This window comes from Tachypleus tridentatus, chromosome 13 (genome assembly GCF_004210375.1).
Source record: "Tachypleus tridentatus isolate NWPU-2018 chromosome 13, ASM421037v1, whole genome shotgun sequence".
Classification (NCBI taxonomy): domain Eukaryota; kingdom Metazoa; phylum Arthropoda; class Merostomata; order Xiphosura; family Limulidae; genus Tachypleus; species Tachypleus tridentatus.
Genome location: NC_134837.1, coordinates 225405478 through 225429830, shown reverse-complemented (window position 1 = coordinate 225429830; position 24353 = coordinate 225405478). Strand labels below are relative to the sequence as shown.

At 32.7% G+C, this 24353-nt stretch overlaps 1 protein-coding gene and 1 long non-coding RNA gene across 4 annotated transcripts in view; one reads left to right on the top strand and one right to left on the bottom strand.

The window, feature by feature from the left end:
- LOC143237666 (uncharacterized) overlaps window positions 1-9772 on the top strand; it is a 42655-nt gene extending 32883 nt beyond the window's left edge. For both annotated transcript variants that reach the window (XR_013020189.1, XR_013020188.1), the window contains exon 4: window positions 1571-9772. This is a non-coding gene — a long non-coding RNA (uncharacterized LOC143237666). The remainder of the gene's footprint in view (window positions 1-1570) is intronic.
- LOC143237664 (MTOR-associated protein MEAK7-like) overlaps window positions 2926-24353 on the bottom strand; it is a 78556-nt gene continuing 57128 nt past the window's right edge. For both annotated transcript variants that reach the window (XM_076477167.1, XM_076477166.1), the window contains exons 6-8: window positions 23376-23494; window positions 15143-15316; window positions 2926-12293 (exon numbers count right to left, since the gene is read on the bottom strand). In XM_076477167.1, coding sequence (XP_076333282.1) covers window positions 12147-12293; window positions 15143-15316; window positions 23376-23494 — 440 coding nt within the window. In that variant the 3' untranslated portion in view covers window positions 2926-12146. The remainder of the gene's footprint in view (window positions 12294-15142; window positions 15317-23375; window positions 23495-24353) is intronic.

Sequence of the window (24353 nt, the reverse complement as noted above, 5' to 3'; positions counted from 1 at the left end):
TATGCAGGGCAGGTAACACTGCATTATGGATAAGCAATAAGTAGTGATGTGCTTGTCATTTATAGGCCCATATAGGGGACAGGTAATGGTATTCTACTCACTTTTATGTCCAGTATTATTGAATAGTTTATAATGAATCATGGTTTGAGACATTTTTCAGATGTTCAATCCAAAGCAGGTTTTGTTTTCATAAGGGTACCAAGGAAATAGGAATGATGACAAACCAATAAACAAACTAATAAGCAAAACTAAGAGAATACTCCATAAAGCTGCATGGACATGGGAAATACAAGAACAGAATGCTTGCTGAATTCAAGGTAAAGAGAGCCAGGTTTGATGAAAAGGCCACTTTGCCTGTTCTTGGCTTTGTACCCATCAACAAACCGATCCTCACAGCATTGTACGAAGTTGTGTACTTGATCGCAAAGCAGGGCAAACCACACACCATTGGTGAAGCACTTGTAAAACCAGCTGCATTGAAGATGGCAAATATCATGCTGGGAAAAGCTGCTGAAAATAAGTTATCCCAAACTCCTCTTTCAAATAACACCATCAGCAGCAGAATATAAGAGTGGCACTTGCCAAGGTGAAGCCGTGCATTTCTGAACTTGTCTCTGAAAGGCAACAGCAAAAGTCACATTGATTTGCAGTGAATATTTGTTGAGTTATGTTTTTGTGTGAAATTCATGTTTTGTTGGTTTTGTTCTTTGAACACAGTGATATTGTGTGCAACTACTGCATGGTTCATTTTGTGCACTAATAAAATATCTACTTATATTTTGAATTTGAAAACATCATATTTTATTTTTCCAATTACGAAGGGTTCAGTGAATGCAAGTACGAAACTTCTGGGGTTCAGTACCTCCAACAAGGTCAAGAATCACTGTATTAGTACAAGGTTTTAGAAGGCAGTTTTTTAATAAATCATTTCCTATTATAATACTATAATTTTTAAAATTGTTTTAGTATGAAGATTTTTGTCAATTTATTTAGGCTGTTGCTCACTGTAGTATACTTTTGTAGATCCAAAATTTGGATCCTTAATATTTAATATTCAAGGGATTTTACTTAGAAATTATTTTATGTATTAATGTATCAGTGTTAGACTTTAGTTTCACTTATAACTTAAAACATTATCTAATTTAGCATTATAAGTATTTCCTTATGTGTATTAAAAGAACAAGGAATCTACTACACAGAAGTTGTAAATTAGCTAAAGCTTTTAAAAAAACACAATACGATATCTTTGTCTACCATATGAGTAGATAAAAAAAAGTGTGTTTGGTTTACTGCCAAAAATAATCAAATATTTATCTACTGTTCTAAGTTATTTATGGCTTTCACTGTATATCACTTACATATCAGTAGCCCATATCAACTTGGTTTATAGCATCATGTTGATTCTTTAGAAATACTGCAAGTTTATTATACATGTAGATTTACGCCCTTGTGCAAATTTATTGAAACAAGGCGAAAAATTATGATTTTTTTCAATTTTTTGCATTTTATTTCTGAGAATCCAAAAATTTCTCACAAATTAATACACAATATGACCACCTTTATTTTTCAGATCATTAATCTGCTTTGGCATCGAGCCCAAGAGTTGACTGCAATCTTTACTAATTTTTGGATTGCGGTACCACATCTGAATTAGCTTATTTTTCGTAGTACAGTCTTTTCCCCGAAGTCTTTCTTTACAACTCGCCCCAAGATTTTCAATAGAATTTATGTCTGAAGAATTTCCAGGCCAGTCCAGCACCTTGATTTGCGTTGTAGTGATAAAATTCTTCACAAGTTTCGATGTGTGGCACGGAGCCAGATCTTGCTGAAAAATGCCAGATCCATCTGGAAATCTCTTTTTCAATTCTGGAACGACTCTTTGCAAAACTTCGATGCACTGTGGTCCTCGCATCACACCTTCTACGATATGTAAGCCTCTAATGCCATAGTAGCTGAAAAAGCCCCAAAACATCTTCTTCAAGGGATGTTTTATGAACTGATTGATGTGAGATTCTCGAAGTTTCTCACCTGGAGAAACTTCTTTGACCCTGTACAAAGAAATGAGTCTCATCACTGAATAACACCTTCCTGCATTGTTCTTGTATTTCAGACCCCACTGATACTGTTTTTTCTTCGTCGAGTTGGTAAGTTGTTTATTGACTGGTCTCCTTGACCTTCTAACGCAATTTCGAATGATGTAATATTCCTCAAAATTTCGTCATATATCCCAAAAATAGATCAACCGTACTGCAAAACACAGCTAATGACGCTGTCTGTGTGAAAAAATGACTATTAAAGGAAATCAGTGGGTCCAGTGAGCCTACACCGGCCGCCATACTGAAAATATTGTAAAATGACCATTTGTTTCAATTAATTTGCACAAGGGTGTATCACATTATGAACATGCAGTGCAACTTTTTGTATGTCAAGTTCTGTGTGATGTGTCTCATACACAGGTAGTACATGAGCAGGCATAATTTATTGTTGTGCATCATGAAGTTTCTTGTTTCAAACTGTTGGCAAATTTTTTTAAGGCAATTATTGATTACAATAGAGAGGAAATCCCTTATGTGATCTTTCTAATACAAATTATGGAATATGGAGTTTTAACCAAATATTTTAAGTGCATGCAATGGAATAACAAAACTGTGAATTGTTCCTAATCATGAAATTCAATATCCTGGAATAGTGCAGATTATGGACTAACACATTTTGACATTACTTGATTATAGCTAACCAAATATTTGTGAAAATGATGCAAATACAATAGATTATGGATTATCATAAAGATTCTTAGTCATATCATAAGCTATTGAGCATTTCTGAAGGCAAATTACACTATGCAGCAGTTTATAATTCTCTGTATTTAATACAGAACAACATAAATGCGAGTCAAAATAAGCCACATATAGCACTTCTAAAACATTTCTTGTAACTTTATGCTTTATTATACTTATAATGTTTAACATTATTCATAAACAAAATGTTCTTTCCAAAATCACGTGTGTTTAGTGAATAGATCCAAATACTTTTATTTATTAACAATTCAAGAATACAAGTAAAATATTTAAAAATATAAATAAAACTGATCAACAACTCCCCATTTCACACAGTGGCAAATTTATTATACACACACAAAATTTTATTTTGATATGTTGATATTAAAATCTAAATTACATTCATGTTAACACCATCTGAAGATGTATTTTCAATAAATAATTACTTCTTTTCATGCAGTGACTATTACTTGTACATCTACCATTGAGATTTTGTGCATGCTGCTAGCCACGTACGACATGTTTTATCATGCACTGTACTAGTGCACGATGTCATCACTATTTAATAATGGTCCTCAACCAACAGGAAAGGGTTATCCTCCTTGGCATAGTAGATCTCAATAAGCACCTGAACTTGAAATTATCTTCATTCTTGAATGAAGTAATAATAATGTGAATCATTAGTAGAGAGGAAGGTTGGATAAGTGTCCAGAGAGGTATCAATCGAGTAAGGAGAATGTTAACTTCTGAAATACATTTATCCCTCTATTAGCAGTAACTAGAATCTTTTATAAATGTAGTGGAGGTGCCAGTGCAATTGTAAAAGTCCTTGATAAGCTTCATTTGGAGAATGTGACTAAAAAGGAAAGCCCATGGAAAAAATAGGGGAGGGAAAAAGAGAACCACAGTATCTCCATCCAAGTTGGTTGGACATATGATATAGTGTAGCTAGGGCAATGATCAGATTGTGCAGTTTGGTGTGTATTATGTTGTACAATTTATTCACCTTACATTCTCCCCAGATGGTAAACATAATAGGAGATGAAGGTATTGGGCATAGTCTGCATGCCAGCCTGAGTGATCCCTTCCAAGGGCCATGGAAAGTGCAAAGATGTATGAAGATGAAAGGATGAATTCCCAGGTGAAAGTGAGATATATGAAGCTGGTGCACAAGTGGACATGATTGAAGCAGAGTTTAAGCTGCCATGGCTGTCAGTTGATGAAGAAGAAGAAACCAAGACTGAGTCAGCCAAACAAGACCCAGCAATGAGTGTCACAGATCTATACCAAGACACATAAAAGAAGTAATATGCCAGAAGTGTAAGTTTACAGAAACTCTCCCACAAGAAAGTTAGGATTCAAGATAATTAAATGTTCCCCTTCCCACAGATGAACAGGTGGAAGGTGTAAAGCCTGACTGAGTTCAGGATTGAAAAAGACTCCAAGATGGATCAAGTATTTGAGACTGAGTCAGGAATGACTTAGAAAATTTAACCAGCCAACCAAGACAAGTAGGGCAGATGGTGAGAAATGGTAGAGGAACAAGAAACAGAAAGAGAGAGGGTATTCACAAGGTTAAGGAATGTTAGTGAGAGTAAAGTTACTAATGAGGAAAGAGAGGGATATTGTCAGGCAGGCTTGGTCACAGTCTTCTAGGCATTAAGAGAACACTTGATAACTTCAGGGTGTAGAAAAAAGAAAAAAAGAGATAAGAACAGGGAATACAATGGGTAGAGAGAAAAACATTGTCTAATGATCCCAACAATGGAGGAACCAAGTAATCAGGGAAAACCGTGGCTAAGGTATTTAAAAAAGCCTAGCATAAATATTCAGAAAATCTATCAGAATCACTATGCAGGTCTTCAGATGGGATATGAATAGAGCATAAAAAGCAAAGGATATGGTAAAGAAAAAGGCAAAGATGGAAAACCTAGCAATAATGAGTATTACAGAGATGTGATCAATCCCCAAGTAGGTAGAAGAGATTCCATGTAATGGATATCCAAGAACAGAAAAAGTCGTAACTTGTAGCAAAGAGATTCTTAAATGGGCATTTAAGAGCAGAAAGCTGATTCAGTAGCATGCCAATATGGCTCCCTGTGCCCAAAGAAAGAGCAAAAATACAAATAATCCTCAGTTGTATTAAATAATGAGAAGAATCAGAGGACATAGGAGAAAGGGACAATAAAAAAACAAGACTGACTAATATCCCCAAAGAAATTTAGAGGAGGAACATTGTCCTCAATAAGTAAAGAGGCAAAAATGTGTCATAGAATCCACAACAAAATGAACTATGGCAGTAATGTCTTCCACAGTCAACCAACTTTCAATGACCACAAAGTAGGAGTAATGTTAGCAACATTGCTAGAACCTCAATAAGTGGTAGTAGTTACCATCATTTGAGAATTCATGATTATCATAGCAATTCTAGAGATTTTTTTTTTTTCAGTTACTTAAGTGCATTGTTGTCTTACATCTAAGTGATAGCAAGCTGAAAGACAACCAAGGTGAAAGAGTATTGTTATGTCATAAAGCTGATTAAGTTTAACCTTAAGTAAATTTAAAGGCAGTATCAAGGATAAGAATGAAGTTAATTTTGAGTGCAAGTGTTTATGGGGATCTACTGTCAATGGAGGATGTGTTGCCCTAATATTGGTGAAGGGTTATTGCAGCATTATAATTACATGAACAAAATCTAAAGAGCAGACAATGAAGATGAGCATATCATTTCAGAATGAAATATTTCAAACAAGTTTCCTTTTAGGATTTTACAGTATCAGATTTATTACAAAAATGATATGCTTATAAGAAACATAGTGAAGAGATAGAAACTCTTAATATCCTTTTACATTTGCTAAGTTTATTGACAAAATGTGCATAAAATATTAATTTTAAGACTAGAAGTTATTTAAAAAAATAAATACAAATATTATTATAATTACAAAACCCCAAAGCTACACTTTTTTCTAACTCATATCTGATGATGGAACATGCAAAAAATTGTTTTTTGAATCAAATACATTAAAAGATATCTTATTCATTTTATAACTTTTAATTTTCAAAAGTAAGATACTGTCAAATTCTTTTGATTAATTCCAAGTTTCTGAATAGTAATTACAGGGATGAGAATAGGAGATCAGACATATCATTGGAAATATTATGGCTAACAGACCCTATTGGAGTCTAGAAGCAATGCTTTGGAAGGAGTTTCTACTACTATTCTAAATGGGTGTACAAGACGCTTTTTACCCTTTTAAAGCCGAAAAAATTTCAAACTCAGAAATGCATTTAAAGCCATTTTCTGGAGTCACCTATTCAGAAAGTCACACTGAAATTTGTCATATTACCTTCAACATAAATGATCTAAGTACTAGCAGATTAAGTGGGGGAGGGTGAAATTATATACCTACGTCAATAGACATGTGCATCTAGATGCAGTGGATAATATGCCACATACAAAGCTGGTAGTGCTGGAATTTTTTGGAGGTGCTGACTTGTATTGGATGTTATGGTAGCTTCTTCACCTCCCATAAGAAGGTCCTTTGATGTTAGCTGTGCAAAATGATCTGTTATGCTATAGGTAAAAGCAGTGTCCTGCATTGACGTTTTTGGGCATTTAGATTGAACATGGTCTTTTGATGCACCAACACCATTTGTATCATTTATAATGGTCACATTTTGAGAAATATAGCAAACTATTATTCCAGCAGTATGGATTTTGTGAAAAAATTTAATTGAGCACATAATTTGCTGTCTCACTATTGTTTTTCAATTCAATTTTAACATCTTTAACCATCCATACCCATCTCTTAATCTCTAGAATTTTTCTCAATCTTGCAAACCCATAAGCATGTACAATTATGTAAAAGACTGCACAAAATAGATCAAATGATAAAAATACTAAGCTGAGGACTTGCAGAGGCATATCAAGTGAAATTTTTTCTTATACACAATTTAATGAAATGAACCATAAGACAAAAATCCTGGGGAAATCATAGATGAAAGTCAGAATTCCCAACCCTGCAATCATAAAACATTCTACAATTCATAATTGTAGTTCCAAATTTTCCTCAAAACATGCTCTTTTGTACTTGTTAAGAGCCACCAGGTAGTAGAATCAGAATATAAGTTTCTGCACAAGGACATAGAAACTTGAAAGTAAAAAAATGGCCCCATATTTTGGACATAACATTCTTGAAGTGAAGAGAAGTTTTGTTTCTAACAACAGACTTTGAAATATCTAATTTAAACATGAGGATAATCTTTGCCTGGTATTGAAACTATCTTTTGATATGTTGTAAATTTTATCTTAAGTATAACAACACAATTATTACTGGTTTCTTTGGCATACTAGATTTCAAGACTTTTAAGATTTTGAGCATATTTAGCATTTTACTGATACTGCTGTCAAATGTATCATGTTTTAGAAAGTTACTAACATAGCTTAATTCACAAAAAAAAAATTTATCCTGTAAACATGATTAGTTAGTTTCAAAACTAAATTTACTTTACATACCTTACAAAGAAAAAAAAATAACAATATTTTAAAAGTTCCATAAATTCATACAAAGTTGACTTATAGTAAAAATCTACTTCAATTACAAATAAGTAGATTCCTTTTCAGGTTTTACAGTAATATTATATTTGGATATTTGCTATTATACTACAGCAACATTTTTGACCTGAATTTGTGACTGAAAAATATTAAGTATGCCAACATTATTCCTTCTATAATAGTGGTTTAAATTCTTCAAGAAGTTCTTTTAACCACTGCACCTCTAATGAAAATCAAAACAAATAAGCTATAGTAAGTTCAAGCTTAGATTCCATACTCACACCAATCTGCTCAGTACATGTTCCAATAAATATAAAATGTGGTTCTTTAACACAATATACATCAATTTAGTAAATATCTGGAAAGACTGTTAAATGTATAAGGAAAAAAAGCATCAGGTATAAGCATAATTCAAGTCTTTTGTAGTGAAAATAGATTCCACATCAGAGCTAGCTATTATTGAGATTTTGATTAAACTTCAAATTCTGCATTAAAGTTAAAACTATCTTTAACAATGAACTTATTGGTCATATATGTAAGAATAAAATTTAACAAATAACGGAGCATTTGAGTGTAAATCCCAATGTCTGAAACTAATTCTCTTGCAGAATGTTCCATTGGTAACTTTTTGATAAACCTTACATTATTCTAGCATGAGAACCCACCAGTATATTTTGTCTATAAATGCTTTCCATTATAATTATATCCTTCTTTAATTATACTTGTAATAATAAAACAGTATTAAGCCTCTTATATGTTTAACATTTTTTATCTCTTCTTAGAGTTCAAGAATTAGAAGAGTGTATAATAATAGTATTTTAGCCATACTATGGTTTGTCATATCCACTGCTACTGATGCATTTCATTCAATCCAGAATACGACAAGCTAGCTGGGTTTGTTTTGTATTTTATGCAAAGCTACATGAGGGCTATCTGCACTAGCTGTCTCTAATTTAGCAGTCTAAGTCTAGATGGAAGGCAACTAGTCATCACCACCCACTGCCAACTCTTGGGCTACTTTTTTACCGATGAATAGTGGGATTGACCATCACATTATAATGTTCTCACAGCTGAAAGGGTGAGCATGTTTGGTGTGATGAGGATTTTAACCTGTGACTTTCGGATTACAAGTTGAGTGCCTTAACCACTTGGTCATGCTGGGCTAGCTAGGATACAACAAATAAAGTAATGGTTAGACCACTACTTATAGAGGCCATTTATTCACACCATGACAAATGTTGTAACAAATGGCCTATATAAATAGTGTTCCAACCATTACTTGTTTCTTATGTCCCAGCCAGCCTGATGAGCTTTGAAACAAGCAAAAAATATTGTTGGCAATGGATGTTGTGAACATAGTATAGTTGAAATACTATTATTATATACTGTTCTAATTCTTGAAATATATAAGGGTCTAATTAATTATAATGATGCTTCACCACCTTGGAAAAGATGTTCACACCATAATATTTATCCTTCTTTAACTGCCTTAAATACTACTGCAACTTTATTTTCCTTGTAGACCTTGGATTAATAAATCCTTAGGAATATTTTACTAGCTTTTAATAGCACTTTCATTAATACTAATGAAATACTAAATATACTGACCACCCTTAAGTCCTGAACTATGATTTTCAAGTGAAATCAGTAGCAATAGCATTACCCATTAAGAAAAATTAAGTTTAATATTAAGCAGAGTTTATCTTTAAGCCTATTGTTAGAACAAAAATACTTTTCATTTCAAACATCTAATATAAAAAATATGAAATCATTTGTTATTTGTAAATTTGGATGTCTCTTCTGCACAAAATAACATTTATGCTCTACTGCTATGTGGTTTTCAATCCTTGCAAAAGAGCATAGTCCTGAGAAAATTAAGAACTTAAGTGTCACACACAACATATTTGGAAGTGTAACATTTATTTTCAGTGGAATTTTTACTATAGCAAATCAAGCTGTAGCAATAATGGCAACTTCAGGAGAACTTGATAATTGACAGTCTGAAGCATACACCTAATAAAACAGAAATCAGTGATATTCTTTCAAAACTGTATTAAAACAATCATTTATCCAAACATATATGACCCTCTGTTCTTACTTAGGACACTTCTGTAAACATATTACAACTAATAATGAACCAAGTATTATAAATTTAACTCCAACAAAGGTTTACTTTCAGGTTCTATGATAATACTGTATTCAACTTTTATTTCCAGTGATTTTTCATGATACTGCATTTAAATTTTAGTTTTTATACTCCAATTCATAACAGGTTCTTAATTTTGAGATTCAAGTCTACTTTAACAAAATGTCAATAAGGTATCTCTCTGATATACTAACTAGTTTCATTACTGAGCTTCCATTAGGATACTGCAATAATTTGAATACAATCCTATCCTAGGGCTAAGCAATTTTAAAACACAATTACTTTAATACATCTCTGTTTATATGACATCAGTAAAGGTAAGAATATATGATGTTTTAAGGTAGTGTTGATGTTAATTTATTCTAATCTTTTATATTCTTATCATTGTTTAAGGACTTTTTGCAATATCAAAACAGTTTGGCAGTCTCCTACTTCAAGAAAGCATTGTTATTCAAACAATGCCACAAAGTTTCTATATTAATTTCTTTTTGTCACTGCAACTGTCTCATAACATCTTATCAGGAAGTTCTGCAACAATTACTTTTTTAAGAATGTATGTTTAGATACTGTTGTCACCTTATTGCATTTTATAATAAATAGTAAAGTGTATAATTAAAAACATCTGAAACTGTATTTGTAGTCATTATTTAATTAAACAGTGTTCATTATAACTTCTAGTCATCAATGATATCAAAAATTACAAATATTTTTGTACAAATGGTATTATCTGTACCTTCAAAAAATGTGTTTAAACTCAGTAGTTCCCATCTTCTGTTTGCCAATATATGAAGTTATCAACACACAGCTTTACCCTCATCAAATTACAAAGTGGTTAATATTTTTCATACCTGAAAATGTATTTCTAATAGAAATCTCCACATAATGATTAGCTGTGTATCTTGCCCTTTTGCCCAAGAGATTTGCATGCCAATAGTCTTGAGATAAATCCTACTTAATTTTATGTGTTTTAATGTGAGCTGCACTGGTGCATGATAATGTCATCATGCAACAATGTTTCTCCACCAATAACAGAGTGACAACCTCTATGGCAGTAATTCCCTTTATGCACACACACATACACACACACTCATGGTAACTTCGTTCTTTGATAACTGAAGACAAAAATGTGTGTAGAAGTGTGTACCTATCAGAAATACATTTTTCAAGTGAGGAAAATGTTACCTTTTAAAAGAATAACTCACCTCTCACATAGAATTCCACATTGAAATGGAAGAACAGATGTAAAATGTTACCTATATTAGCTTCCTTCAGAAGACACCTGAAGGAAAGCCCATGAAGTGTAATACCTCATGGCAAGAGCTCCATAGAAGCACACTCATGGGAGACTATATCTCAATGAGGGTATACTCTTTGCTCAGACTGTAAGAACTGAAGAAGCCGGTTAAGTGTCATATGCTGTCAGTATGGGCAGAATGAGAACATGATCATCCTAGCACTTGCAAACAAGTGGCAGTGAGCTAGTATCTACAGTATGGTTAGAGGTTCATTCAGACCGTACCTTGCACGCTTACCTCAACTCCGTTGAACAACCTCCAGCTGCAATAGGAGGGTATTGTAGTTATGCAGTGAAGTTTTGTATACTGTGTGTGCACACCTCAACTCTCCTGTATAGACACTGGCTGCAGGAAGAGGCACATCAGTTATGTATATTATCACTTTAATTCTACTTAATAAATACAGATGACGAAATCTAAGGCACTTTTAAAACTTATGATGAAAAACTAAACTTAAACAAGAAATGTAAATATATTTTTGACAAATTGCTGAGGACATGAATGATGTCATCAAGAGTGCAAAGGCATAGCAGAATTAGTGCACATATTGATAGAGGGCTTTTTGTTGTACAAAGACATCATAATGTACCAGTCCAGTTCATGTTAAAACACATGAAGTTAGGTGGACATTGCCTCAATGATAGTAGCACACAAATCTCTTAGGCAGATGCACGAGGAAGGTAATTTGCCTACAATTATCTATCATCTTGGAATTGTAATTGCTTATGCATAAAATGTTATCAATTTTGTTTTAACAAGTAAAATAATTTGTACAAGTGAAGAAATGAAATACATAAAATCAAACATACTTCATGTTTCATTTGTGTATTAGAGAAACAAGTCTTTTTATAACAAAGGTAGGATAAAGAATAAAATTAAAACAAGGTTGAAAATACACTATATAAACATTATATAAATAACTTTACCTTCATCAAGATGCAAGCACACAATATGGCCTTCAATTAACCATGTTTTATTGTACTAATCAGAACTGATCATGACTTGCAAATAACAATGTGAAGATAAATTAAAATACTTTTGGTAGCAAAAATAACTAGAATTCTTAAACCAAGGAACAAGAAATATTACACAACACATTTAACTTCTTTTTTGACATCTAAATAAGCAGGTCTGAGCAACTAAAATCCATAATATTATAAATATTGCTCGTGTATAAGCAAAACATTATCCCAATAATTAAAGACAAAGCTTATCTAAGACCACAAAATCCACAACCACTGTCAAAATATGCAGGTTAACAAATTAATTCAAAAGAAACATAAAACAAATAAACAACAAAAAACTACCATCAGAGATTATAAGAAAGAAATAAAACCATTATTATTGTTATTAAACACACAACCACAAGTTTTCTAGAATGGAAGAAGGTTCTTTTCTTCAGGTATATCAGCCATTGGATCCTTTTCTCTCAATCCCTCGCTTACTGGTCCTTTGTTTATAAGTGAAAGCATGGCCTTAGCTTCGGGGTCGATGTCTAAAATACTAGGATCAAGACGATGCTGAAAGACAAATACACATTATAACAATGAATAAGAAAAAGCACAGTTTCAGTAGAATATTCTGAAGCTACATGTTATCTCCGAATTTCTACAGTTATTCTGTGATCTTAGTAACAATGTTTTTATGCTATTATATTTATTAGGTCAAAAACCATATTTGTTAAAAAGATTATACTGCAAAATGCTCTTAAATTTAGTCTGTGATGGTAATCCTAGTAAAAATGAAGAATCTCACTATCCTACATAAACATGTATACGAGGTATTTTAGAGATGACAAAACCTAAGGTACTTTTTAAAATTCATTTTTTCAGCAGTTTTGTAGACTTGCACTGCCTGTAGTTCTTAACAAAGTAGTAAATTATAAAAATACAGTTTCAAACTATGAAATTTTTACAGGAAAATAATTTCTTTCAGAAGTGGTGATGTGTTATGATTTTTTTCTGTACCACAGGTAAAAATAATGTTACAAAAGAGAAAAGTCTGATGAAAATAAAATAATTTGACATAAGTGATTATAAAGTAACTTATTATTAAAATTTTTTGAGTTACAAAGATTATTTGCAACAAATTATAAGGTGAATGTATTTCCATTATCAACTAAGAAAACAAACAACTAAAGTTTATACCTTTCATAAATTGATATAAAATATTTTAAGTTTGAAAATAAATAACAGTAACTTTTATCACATATTTAACAGTCTATAACCCCACTGTGTCTTCTTTTTAACTTTAAAATGATTTAGTGTGATAAAACTATGATTTTTCACTTAACCTTTAAAGTTGTTAATTGCATTAAAAATGGCAATGTTAGAAAATTATAAATTCTAACTATTAGACAAATTGACTATTAGACTGTTGATATGGTAAGATTGCTCAAGTCTTGCTATGGTAAGATTGCTCTGCTGATTGATCCCCACCAAACAGACACCCAACTGTGGAAAGAAACATTTGTGAACAGATGCAAATCCAGACAAGGTGGAGGAAGTGGTATACTTTTCATTACATTGTCCCAGTTCAACCACCAATACAGATCATTTAAAATGAAAAGGGGAAGAGTAATCAGGGAGTCCAAGGGATCCCAAGCAACATCCCATTGGCTGTGCTGTTCACTGAAGAGACTGCATATTTGCCCAACCCAAGAGGATAAGTACTGCCACAGAATTCCACATTTCCAAAAGCAACATAATTTTGTGAGCACCAAAAGAGGCAGCAGCAATAAAGTAGAGAACTGGAAGCTGCATCAAATGGAGTTAAATTGGAGAAGGTTGGAGTTTAAAAACATCCTTAAGTTGACGAGATATTGGGTAGGCAAAATTAAAGACATTTCATAATTCAGCTCACTTAAATAGCTTTGGACAGAGATGAATGTGTAGAGAATACTCCATTTCTGAATTAGTTTGAAGAAACCAATCATCCATATAGTGCTGTAAGAGCAACTTACAAGCATTTATAAATTGGGCAGAAGTTTTGACAATCTAATACAAGACACATTTAGCTGAAGCAAACCCAAAAGCAAGGCATAAAACTGGTTACTGTAGGAATATCACAATGTAACAGAAAGAATATAGTTACAGGAGACAATGGAGTGGAGGGAAAAGAACTGAGTGACAAGTCTCTGTGCCAAGACTTGAAGAACCCAATTATCTGTAGAAAATTTCTGCCAGAAGGGTGAAACAAAAAAATCAGTCAAACAAGACTTCACTGGTCCACAGCCCACAATACTGCTGGCAATGATTAGGCCTGCATTGATAAACATGAACTGTGGAATCTCTAGTACGAGGAACAGTTAAAGGGCAGAAGGGTGTAAAACATGGAAGAATAACTAGAACTGCAAGAACCCATGGTGAGACAAATGAACACACAAAGGTGAAAGGGTCGAATGTTGTCTCACAGATTCCACAATCTTAGGGATATACCCCAAAACAGACTGTTGGAAAAAAACAAAACAGATTCATCCTCAAGTCCCAAAGATAAGTAGATGATAAACAAACTAGGGACAAAACAGTAACCCTCTCCAGGAAATTCCAACAGAAAAAAAACAATGCACAAAAAGATAGGACCAAGGAGGACAATTGTGTCAATGTAGAGGTAAGGAAGGAATAGGTATTCCCCCAAAATCCCTCAAGAGACAAGTGGAGTGCCTTATTAAAAAGGTACATAGTGGATAAATACCACAGGAGAATCATAAGGAAAAGATGAAGATGGGAAAACTGGAACTGGGATAAACAGACATGATTGTCAGCATCAGACCCTGAATTAGTACTAGCAGATTTAACAGGAGAGGCACAGGCAGGTATGGCATGATTAGGAAGAGGAAGAAAGGCAGAAGATGGAAGTTGAGCACTATAGGGAAACAAAGTTGAAAAATTCCTCAGTTGAGTTTACATAATCTGAAGAATTTGTAATTGCATTGATAGCAGGTTATAGAATATCCCAAGTGGTAACATCAACTTTGACATTCATCATAAAATGAGGAAAATTTGAAAATAATTCCAATAAAAAAAAGAAAAAGTGAAAACTTTTAAAAACAAAACAATAGTAAAAGATTTAAAATGTCTTTCCACTTTGTATGATACATTAAAGAGCAAAATGTGTGGTGTGAGCATAATAAAAACATCTTGACTGTGGTACTGTCTAACAAGAAGTGATAGTTTAGTAGAATCAAATAGAGGTTAGCAATGAATGAGAATAGCTATATATTTGTAAGGAGGTACTCTACTTCTAAATCAATACACCTGTAGACACACATAGGTACAAAATTTTTAGATAGTGATGCAAAAAACCTTCAATGCTAATGTTATTTTCTGTAAACAATAATTCAAGAAGTAATAAGTAAACCACTGATTACTTTGTCCTGGACCACTTCAGGCCCAACATGCCACACTTCTACAACATCCACATTGAAATGGCTCTGAGCAGATAACTGAGGGCTATTGAATGTTGAACAACCAGCAGTGGAGTGTCCATGATCAAAGTCTGCATCAAGCCAAATGCCAAAGTTGTTGAGTTGACCACCTAAACCCTATACAAAATATTCACATACATGCATGCTCATTTTTATTTCACTTAGAAAAATTGATAAATAGAATTATCATGTAGTCTTGCAAAATAATAAATATTTGTAAGCATCTACTAATTATAAAAATAGCTTAAGTTTGATAAGTAAGTACAAATATGTGTATGAATACATGCCTAAGGAGGTTATAATGTATTTGTATAGGTTACCAGTTATGCCACATTTGGAATATTGTGTTCAGTCTTTGGCTACTTACCTTAGAAAGGATGTTCAATTGTTGGTAAAGGTGCAGATGAGAGTTATTAGGAAGGAAACCTGAGTTGAAAGATTGTTATACAAGGACAAGTTAAGATCTTTGAAATTATCTTGTTGTGTAAAAAAAGAGAGTTAAAAGTAATCTAACTGAAGCATTAAAGATTGTGAAGAGAAATGATAATGTTCTTTCAACATCTTTTTTATACTTAATTGTGAAATAGTAGAACCAAAGAGCACAACTATAAATTGTGTTAGGGTAAGAGTCATCTTCAACTAAGAGAATTTTATTTTTCTGATAAGGTGATAGGCCTTTGGAATGAGTTGCCTTAAGATGTGCTAGACTAAATAAATTTATGTGAGTTTAAGAGAAAGCTTGAAAAATATTCCAATGGTGAAGGATGACATTCAGGGTTTCTTTTTATAGGTTAGAGAACATGTATCCTTCTTCAAACTGTACATTTAGCTTAAGTTAGAAAACTAATCACACAAGCTTAAGTTAAGCCTGTGTTTCATCACAAGTTAAATGTGAAAAATATTTAGTCATATAATTAATGTATTTATTATACTTTTTTAAAGTTATTACCTATTACTATCATTGAAATAAGTTGATCTTAATCTGTTCATTAAAAGCATTTTATATACAAACTATTTTTAATAATTCATTTCTTGTTTGGAAGAATCATGAAGGAGTTACAATGTCTTGGAACATCATGTTGATGTATCTCATTCAAAATTCTTAACTGAAGTATTGGAAAAAGTTTGTAAAAAACAGTTCATTAATAATTTTAGTTCACAAACTTAGAGAATAATTTTTTTCTGTTTAATCTTTTGTTGTCATAGATACTATAAGTCATCAGAATTAACAGCAATTTTCAAAATAGAATGTTTACTGATAATCTGTCATTATCACAAGGATAATTATTTTACCTACCACTTAGCAATTTAATAGATGTAAAACTGACTTAAACTGATATTCCACTTGACTCAACATCACAGTTTTAGAAGGTTAAAACAAAAACACTTAGAACCTTGTTACAAGTATGGTTGTCTTTCACAGATTAAATAATGCTGAAAATAATGTATTATTGTATCATTTATAATTCAACTTTAAAATACAAATCCTCTAAAATTGCATGAAAAAGTGTTTAAAACATGCAAGCTCACTTTTCACACACACATCCACACACCCTGAAAGCACTGAAGCGTCAGAGTTCAACAACATATCATTTAACCCTTTCGTGACAGGCTTGATATAATATACATGAGTTTATCTGCACATTTTCAAATATTATTTGCACTATAACGTTTGATACAGCAAGTGTATCTTCACAAAAGTTGGTACATGTTTAATAAAATTTACAAATATTTTGTACACTAAAAATCAGGTTTTTTAATGAAATATTTTTGCTAAAGATTTGTTTCTGAAATTAGAATCTGTTTCATTACTAGTCAGTGTAAAAGTGATTTCATGTTATGATTAAAAAACTATTCTTCATTGTAAAAATCTCAAAATATTATTTGCAAAATATCTAAAACCTTATAAATACATTTCAAATGTTTGTTTTCAGTAAGACTTTAAATTTTATGTTATTTTCTATGTGAGGTCTGTCACTTAACCAACCTTGTAACCAACATAAAAAAATTAGGAAATAAATACAAACTAAACTTTTTTCGTGCTAGAATGACTACACATTATAACACAAAAATACAAATGTTTAGTTTAAGTAGCTTAAGTCTCATAATGCTATACATTTACATATATATATATTATTTTTATTATATTGACATTACAGTCATGTCTAGCTGACATTACATAAATTGCATTGATGCAATTCACATGCACTCATGTTACATATCCAGTAATATTAAACTGACCTTTAGTCTTCCCTGTCTTGGTTGTGTTTCAGTGGATTAGTATTTTGTAACATGCAGTTACATTTCAATTATTATACATTTCTCTTAAAATATAGAATAATAATTCAAGAAGTAAAGCAAACAATTATCTCCTCTCTTCATAAGCTTTGAACTCAATTGCTGTTTGACACAGGTTACCAAGCCTTTTAAAATTTTGCATGTGGAGGAGATCAAACAAAATTTTTTTTAGGTTTTTATGTATGTATACAGTTGAAAAACCAAAAAAATCATAAATAACTATACTGATACCATAGAATTCCACTATAATTTATTGTGCTTAGTAACTAAATGTATTTAGATTTAAAAAAAAAAAGAAACTAAGCAGATTAAAGACACAACCTAGTTACCTTACCTTACAAAGCCTTTGTGAAACCTTTTCACAGATTAATATGGCAAAGAAAACCACAACTAAGAAATTCTAAGCTGTTGATTGACATCATAGACATCTAATTTTAAACAGTGCTGCATTCAACATACCACACAACTCACAAAAAGCTATATTTAGGTGTGTTATTTTAATATTTACTTTTGAATAAAGAAATAAACTAAGTATATAAAATTAATGTTTGAATTATAATCTACAATTTGATTCCAAACTTACTGATATAAATTCATAAAATAGTAGTTCAAAAAATTTTGAATTCAAGTTAACAAACATAATGACATGGCCTTTGACTCCTGACCTGTCAAGAAAGGATTATTAATACTTTTTTATAAAACCAAGTCAGTTTATTCATTTGTAAATGGTACTGTATACAACTCCAACTTTTCTATAAATGTTAGCAGCTTTGATTATTGTATTTCAACTTTTAATATACAGAAGTAAAATGGAATGTTTTCAAGAAAAACACTTCTCCCAGGTGTTTTTAGATAAAAAGCCGATTTCCAAACAGGAATCAGGTAGGTGGATTCACAAATAGTTACACAGATTCATTCAGGAGATTAGGAGAATGATTGATCAGACAATTTAACTGAGCTTCCCCAGTTAATGAAAAACTCTTTAAAAAAAAAACAAAAAATAATGAAAAATGAGAAGAATTTATCATAAAACAGACAAAGAGAAAAGCAGCATACTTTCTTGTGTTCATGAAAGTTCACATTTTCTTATATCAAAAATGTATTTATTATAATACTTATCTAACACTACAGCCTTTTCTCAACTGCCAGGATGTCTTCCTTTGCTCATCTAAGCATTGGTCTAATTTTTCTCTCTTGCACCAGCTTTTATACCCCAATTAATTGCTCTTGATGATATTTGTATCATGACACTCTCTACCTATGCCAAGGTGGGAGAGTGTTAGGGGAGGTAAGTATTATTGGAAGTACATTTTTAATTTAGAAAAATGTTAACTTCCAATACCTACATACCTCTTTTCCCACTACAGCTAGAATTCCACACAGAGAAGGTTTAGGGGAGGGGCTGGTGAGGGCATTATCCATATAGAAGGCACCCTGCATAGATCACAGGCATGTTAATCAAACGTCAACATTCCAGTCGGGGGCCCCACACTACACCCAGAACAAATATGCTCTTAACTTTGTATTTAATTCATGTACTATGGGTGGAATTTACATGGTTTATCATCAATATCATCCAGAACCCAACCAGATAGTTGAAATTCCACTATTCTGGCTTGGAATTTTGAGAATTATTAGTTACTAGGGCAACTGGACTGCAATGTATATAAAGTTAAAAGTGGATTCCAACCTGTAGCCATAGAGTGATGCATTCCAAGCCATCAAAATCATGACAAGAAGGTAAGCAAAACCAAACTGGACAAACATTCTCCTCAACCTGAAGAAGTCAGGAAGGCTGCACACCAGGTTCAGAATGAAGGGATCTTGAATGCCTTACTCAATCTGAGGAAACACAACTCATCATCTAGTCTAGAATTACGAACATTCATCCTCACTTCCCAACTGTGTGGGAAAGGTAAATTCCACTTGCTCCAGTAATTATGGAGAAGACATGGAACAAACTGTGCTCAATCAAGAACCCAGGATGGGACCACTCTGTACTTGGAATTATTTGGACATAATACACCATCCTCCATGAACAATGTACTGAACCAATATTGATCAAAGGCCACACTCAATCCAATTGAATAGTCAAGCATCAAATCTGGATCAGTGTTATGAGAATGCTACCTTTTCGTGTGGTACCTTTTCCACTGATATTTGGGAAAAAAACATCTAGGGATCTGGGTAGGAGGGCTCCCAAATTCACTCTTTTCTCCAAAAGTGAAGGAAATTCACTCTAAAACTCTGGAGGAAAAGCGTCTGTCCCCTACCAGAGTGACTGAAAACCGGGTGTGATCAGGACTTCCAAGCTCCACAAGTAGAATCTGGGGTGGGGCAATACACTTCAGAGAGCCCTGAGAAACATGTTCTGGAAATAGTGTAAAATGAGAATCAAGTTCCCTAATTTTTGAAAGCAAACTGACTCCAGTGTATTCAATCCAATGAATAGTAGGGACAGACAGGATCCCCTAATGCTTTACTAATGAAAATTCACGAGTGGTAGTCCAGCATAGTACATTTACAATATCCTGTCAGCCTCTAGGAACACTTCATTTATACAGAGCCTGTAGCAACCTACATAAAGAATAATGAACCTGTAGTTGCTAATGCAGAACTGGTTTGATAAAAATCACACCTGCCTAGGCAACATTTGCCACAAAGCGAGATCCTATTTACAAAAAAAAAAGGAAAATTTCCATGGAAAGGAAAGAAGATATGAAATTAGTTATAAAAATATACACACCTCTTTATAATCTAGCAGACATGGTTAGTTACAGGGGGTAGTCAAAAATTCTCAGATGAAGATACTGTCAAATTATGCAAATAAAGTGAGATAAAAGTATTGGGGGAGGTCCACATATAAGCCCATGTAATGTCCACCAGCAGATAATTCAACCAGGCAGCTGAGGACATAGAAATGTGATAAAACTTATTATCAGAGAGAGAGCAACATGGATCAATTTTGTACCAATTTCATCAAAGTTACTATAGATAAATCCTGGGAAACTGAATTACCCCAATGAATAAACAGTTGTTGGTTAGCATCTCTAAATGCATTAGTTTAGGCAACAAAACCTTAAAGACCCTTACTGACAACATATTGAGTGAGAAAAAGAATAGATGTTTCAATTCTAAGAATGAAGCCAGTCTTGGTTATTTCTGAAAGTAGAATCCAGACCTAATGTTCCAGTAATTGATAAGATTATACTAGTAGTAACCAGACATCCATGAAATGGTGCATGTGTGTGGAATGAATGTAACCAAAAACACTCATATGATTCAGCAGAATCCATGTGGTGCTGATGCTAGTCCAAAATGTAAAAACCCTGAGCTGCAGTACCCAATTCTTATACACAAAAATTGCTGATGTGGTACTGACTATGCCAACCTTAGAGAACCATAATCTTAGTAAAAAAAAAATGGTAACCCAGTGTGAGAAATGAGTCACTTGTGAAAATTGGGAAACTAATGTAGACAAGAATTGATGACAACCAAATTACAGGAATAAATGCCCCAGAAGAACTGGCATGACCCTCTTTCTCCACTCCCAGACCAACCAAACTGTGATATCCCTAGAACTAAGTTCTAAAATCTGTGGGAGACAGACACCCTACAGGTCAGATGAACAGTAGTGGTGCAGTTGTGAACTGAATGACTACTCCTGAATAAAAGACTTGTAGTACCCATGGGTCCATGATTAATGTCTACCACACCTTCAGAAATTCTTGGAGATGATTTCCCACAGTCTCTAAATAATATCAACACCATTGGCATCATTCCAATCGAGCAGAGAAACTCCTAGATGTCGACAGAATTTATTCTGGGTACCAGTGGACCAAGGGGCTGATGTCAGGATCCTCTAATATGGGCAGAATTAGGACCCCCTGTTGGAGTCAATGAATGTTGAGATGCCAATAACAATGGGGATGAATGAAGAAGCCCTCAATCAAACTAATTTGCATGATAAAAATACATTCAACTTGACATCAATGGATACTAGTTTAGTTTAGGAAAACAACAAATTATACTTCATGGACCAACTGAAAAAACAAACAAAAAAAACTTGAGGCAACTAATCCCAAAGTGCCCTAAAAAAAGCCAATGGAATAAAAGAGTGCAGGAAAAAGCATATCTAAGTTATTTTATACACATTACTAGGATAGAGAGTGTCTGAAACAAATACTGCCAGAGGCAATGAAGTAGAATATAAGAAACTGTGGTAAGGAATAAAAATAATCAGAACAATTTGTAGATGGGCATAGGAAGAAACCCTTGCAGGCAAGTAATAGCTGTAGTGTGAAAAAAGGTATGTATGTTTCAGAAATACAGTCACTTCTAATAAACGGTTTAGTTTCACAGCTCTAAACTAAATGCAATGATCTTAAAAGCAAGTCTATTTTATAACCTCTTAATTAGAACTAGCTGGAAGAAATTGCACTAGAATTCAACAAGCAAGCTCCTTATTTTTGCCCTTTTGGCAGTCTCCACATGACTTTAGTTCCCTCACAGCACTGGTGGGTTGTTACATTCATTCAGTCGCAAGTGGCCAGCAAAGGATATTACAGTATCAATCATTTTAACCTATATATGTTACTGCAATACCCTCTCCAGCAGAAGGGTCATCATCTACCATACAGAACAAAAGAAATCAAGCAACTAGAACAACTTTCTAGACTACATGATGTTGCCGTTATAGAACAGAACTAAACAACCAAAAACTATAAAAATTAAGTATACATATTCATTGTACAAGGACATATTTGAATAAAATATTACATTGGAAAAAGTTTTTTTCCCTTTGCTTTTCATCAATACTTTTTATGCAAGCTTTTAACAAACCATTCATTTAATGTGATCAGTAAAACTTTTCTTTTAGAACCAAAAATACTTTTTAAACTTGCAAGTAAGTTATGGTGGATGAATTTCCAACAACCCATGTGAGTAACATCCCTATATGTTCAACATCTGCATGGTACATACAATATGTTTTAATGTTGTCTCACTGTTTAAATGTTACAGGTGAATTACTCAAGAAAAGTAAATGCTTGCATTTACCTATTAATGCAATACGTACAGGTAGTAAGGTCTAAGTGCGCATAATATGATATTTTATAAAGTACTGTTGAATATGTTACATTTTAATGTTGGTTATCAACTGTTCATTTTACCACATATTGCTCAATAGAGCCAGTTTATGGGAAAAGAGTAAACACAAATATAATATACAGGGGTACTGAAAAAGTTGTGTATATGCATTACAGAGGTTTAAGAGGTTACATAATATGCAAACTGTATGATAGACAAAAGTATGTTTATTCTTCATATGAACATCACCTTGCACCTTAACTTGTTAGAACCTGAGTGACAGTGAAATGTTTAAAAGATATACAAGTACAAATACTTTATATATGTAGCACATTAGAATTTTTGTGTACAAAAGATTTGTACATTTACTAAACATTTGTCACATTTTGTTTAGCTACATATAGTAAATTTGGAATTATAGTCAAAATGGGGTCAGCCCAATGGATCAATCATTCACAACCAGTTAAATACTTGACAGGTAAACATGACTAAGCATACGTAAAACATCCAGTCCAGTCAAAGACACAGGTGTTCCATTTTTAATTATAACTGACTATTACTTCAGATGTGCATTAGTATGAATATTTTGAAGTTAATTTATCCTAGGAAATATATGACTCCATAATAATGCTTATACAACTGAGAAAACCCAATATACAACTTTATTATAGCCTACCTAAACAGAATCAACAGTCTTAGAAACAACAATGGAAGAATTTTTTTGATATGACAGTCTTTGTCAACTCAGATAATTTGATGCATGGTAAAACCTGAAATAACTAGATCTTACCATTCCATTAGGAAATGTTTGTTGGTTGACAGCCAAGTACATGAAATTGGAGTTGTATCCTGTAGCTAAATAAACTCCCATACGAGGAACAAGAGTGAAGACGAAGCTATCAACAGTTCCTGCAAATATTTACAACTTAGCTGAGTCAGCTACAGCTAAAAGTTTATATAAATACTACTATATACTAAGACCAGTTTATAAATTTAATATATTAGCACTAGAAATATATACAGCTTAACTTAGTCACCTATAGATGCAAAGTTTATGTAAAAACTATTATATACTTAGACCAGTTTAATATATTAACATTACAGATATATACAACTTAGCTTAGACAGTTATAGCTATGAGGTATAATAACATCAGTTTAATATAATAAATGTGCAAAATTTCACACATAAATGTCTGATGAAGTAAAATGTCTATTATATGACATTCTAAGTAAGCAGGTAAAAACCAAAATACACACACACACTATTAAGGCTAAGGCCAACATTTTAATTCAACTTTGAAGATGATTTCATGAAAGATGTGCATAAATAAATTACCTAAGAGGCAAAGGAAATTTTAATCCTAAAAAACAATGACTTCATGATATTACAGTTTTATAAAAAAATGGCTATTTGTAACAATTTAAGTGATAGACAAGTTATCAAAACCCAGTACAAACAGGATTACATCAATTTTTAAGTCAGTTAACAACCACAAGTGAAACAAACTAAACAACTCCAAGCACAATCAATTGTATTTTTTTCATGTTTATGGTGTCTTTAAAGAAAGCAGACTGCTCACCTAAATTTAACATAAGGAAATGGCCATTTTCCCTGTAAATAACAATAAAAATTACCAAAATCATACTAAAACTACCAGTAAAACAAGAAAGAAAAAAGCAGTAAGAGCATTTCAGAAAAAAAAATGCTACAAAAGTTAATATTTTCCTAAATTGAAAATATATTTTCAATTATACCTCCAATGACC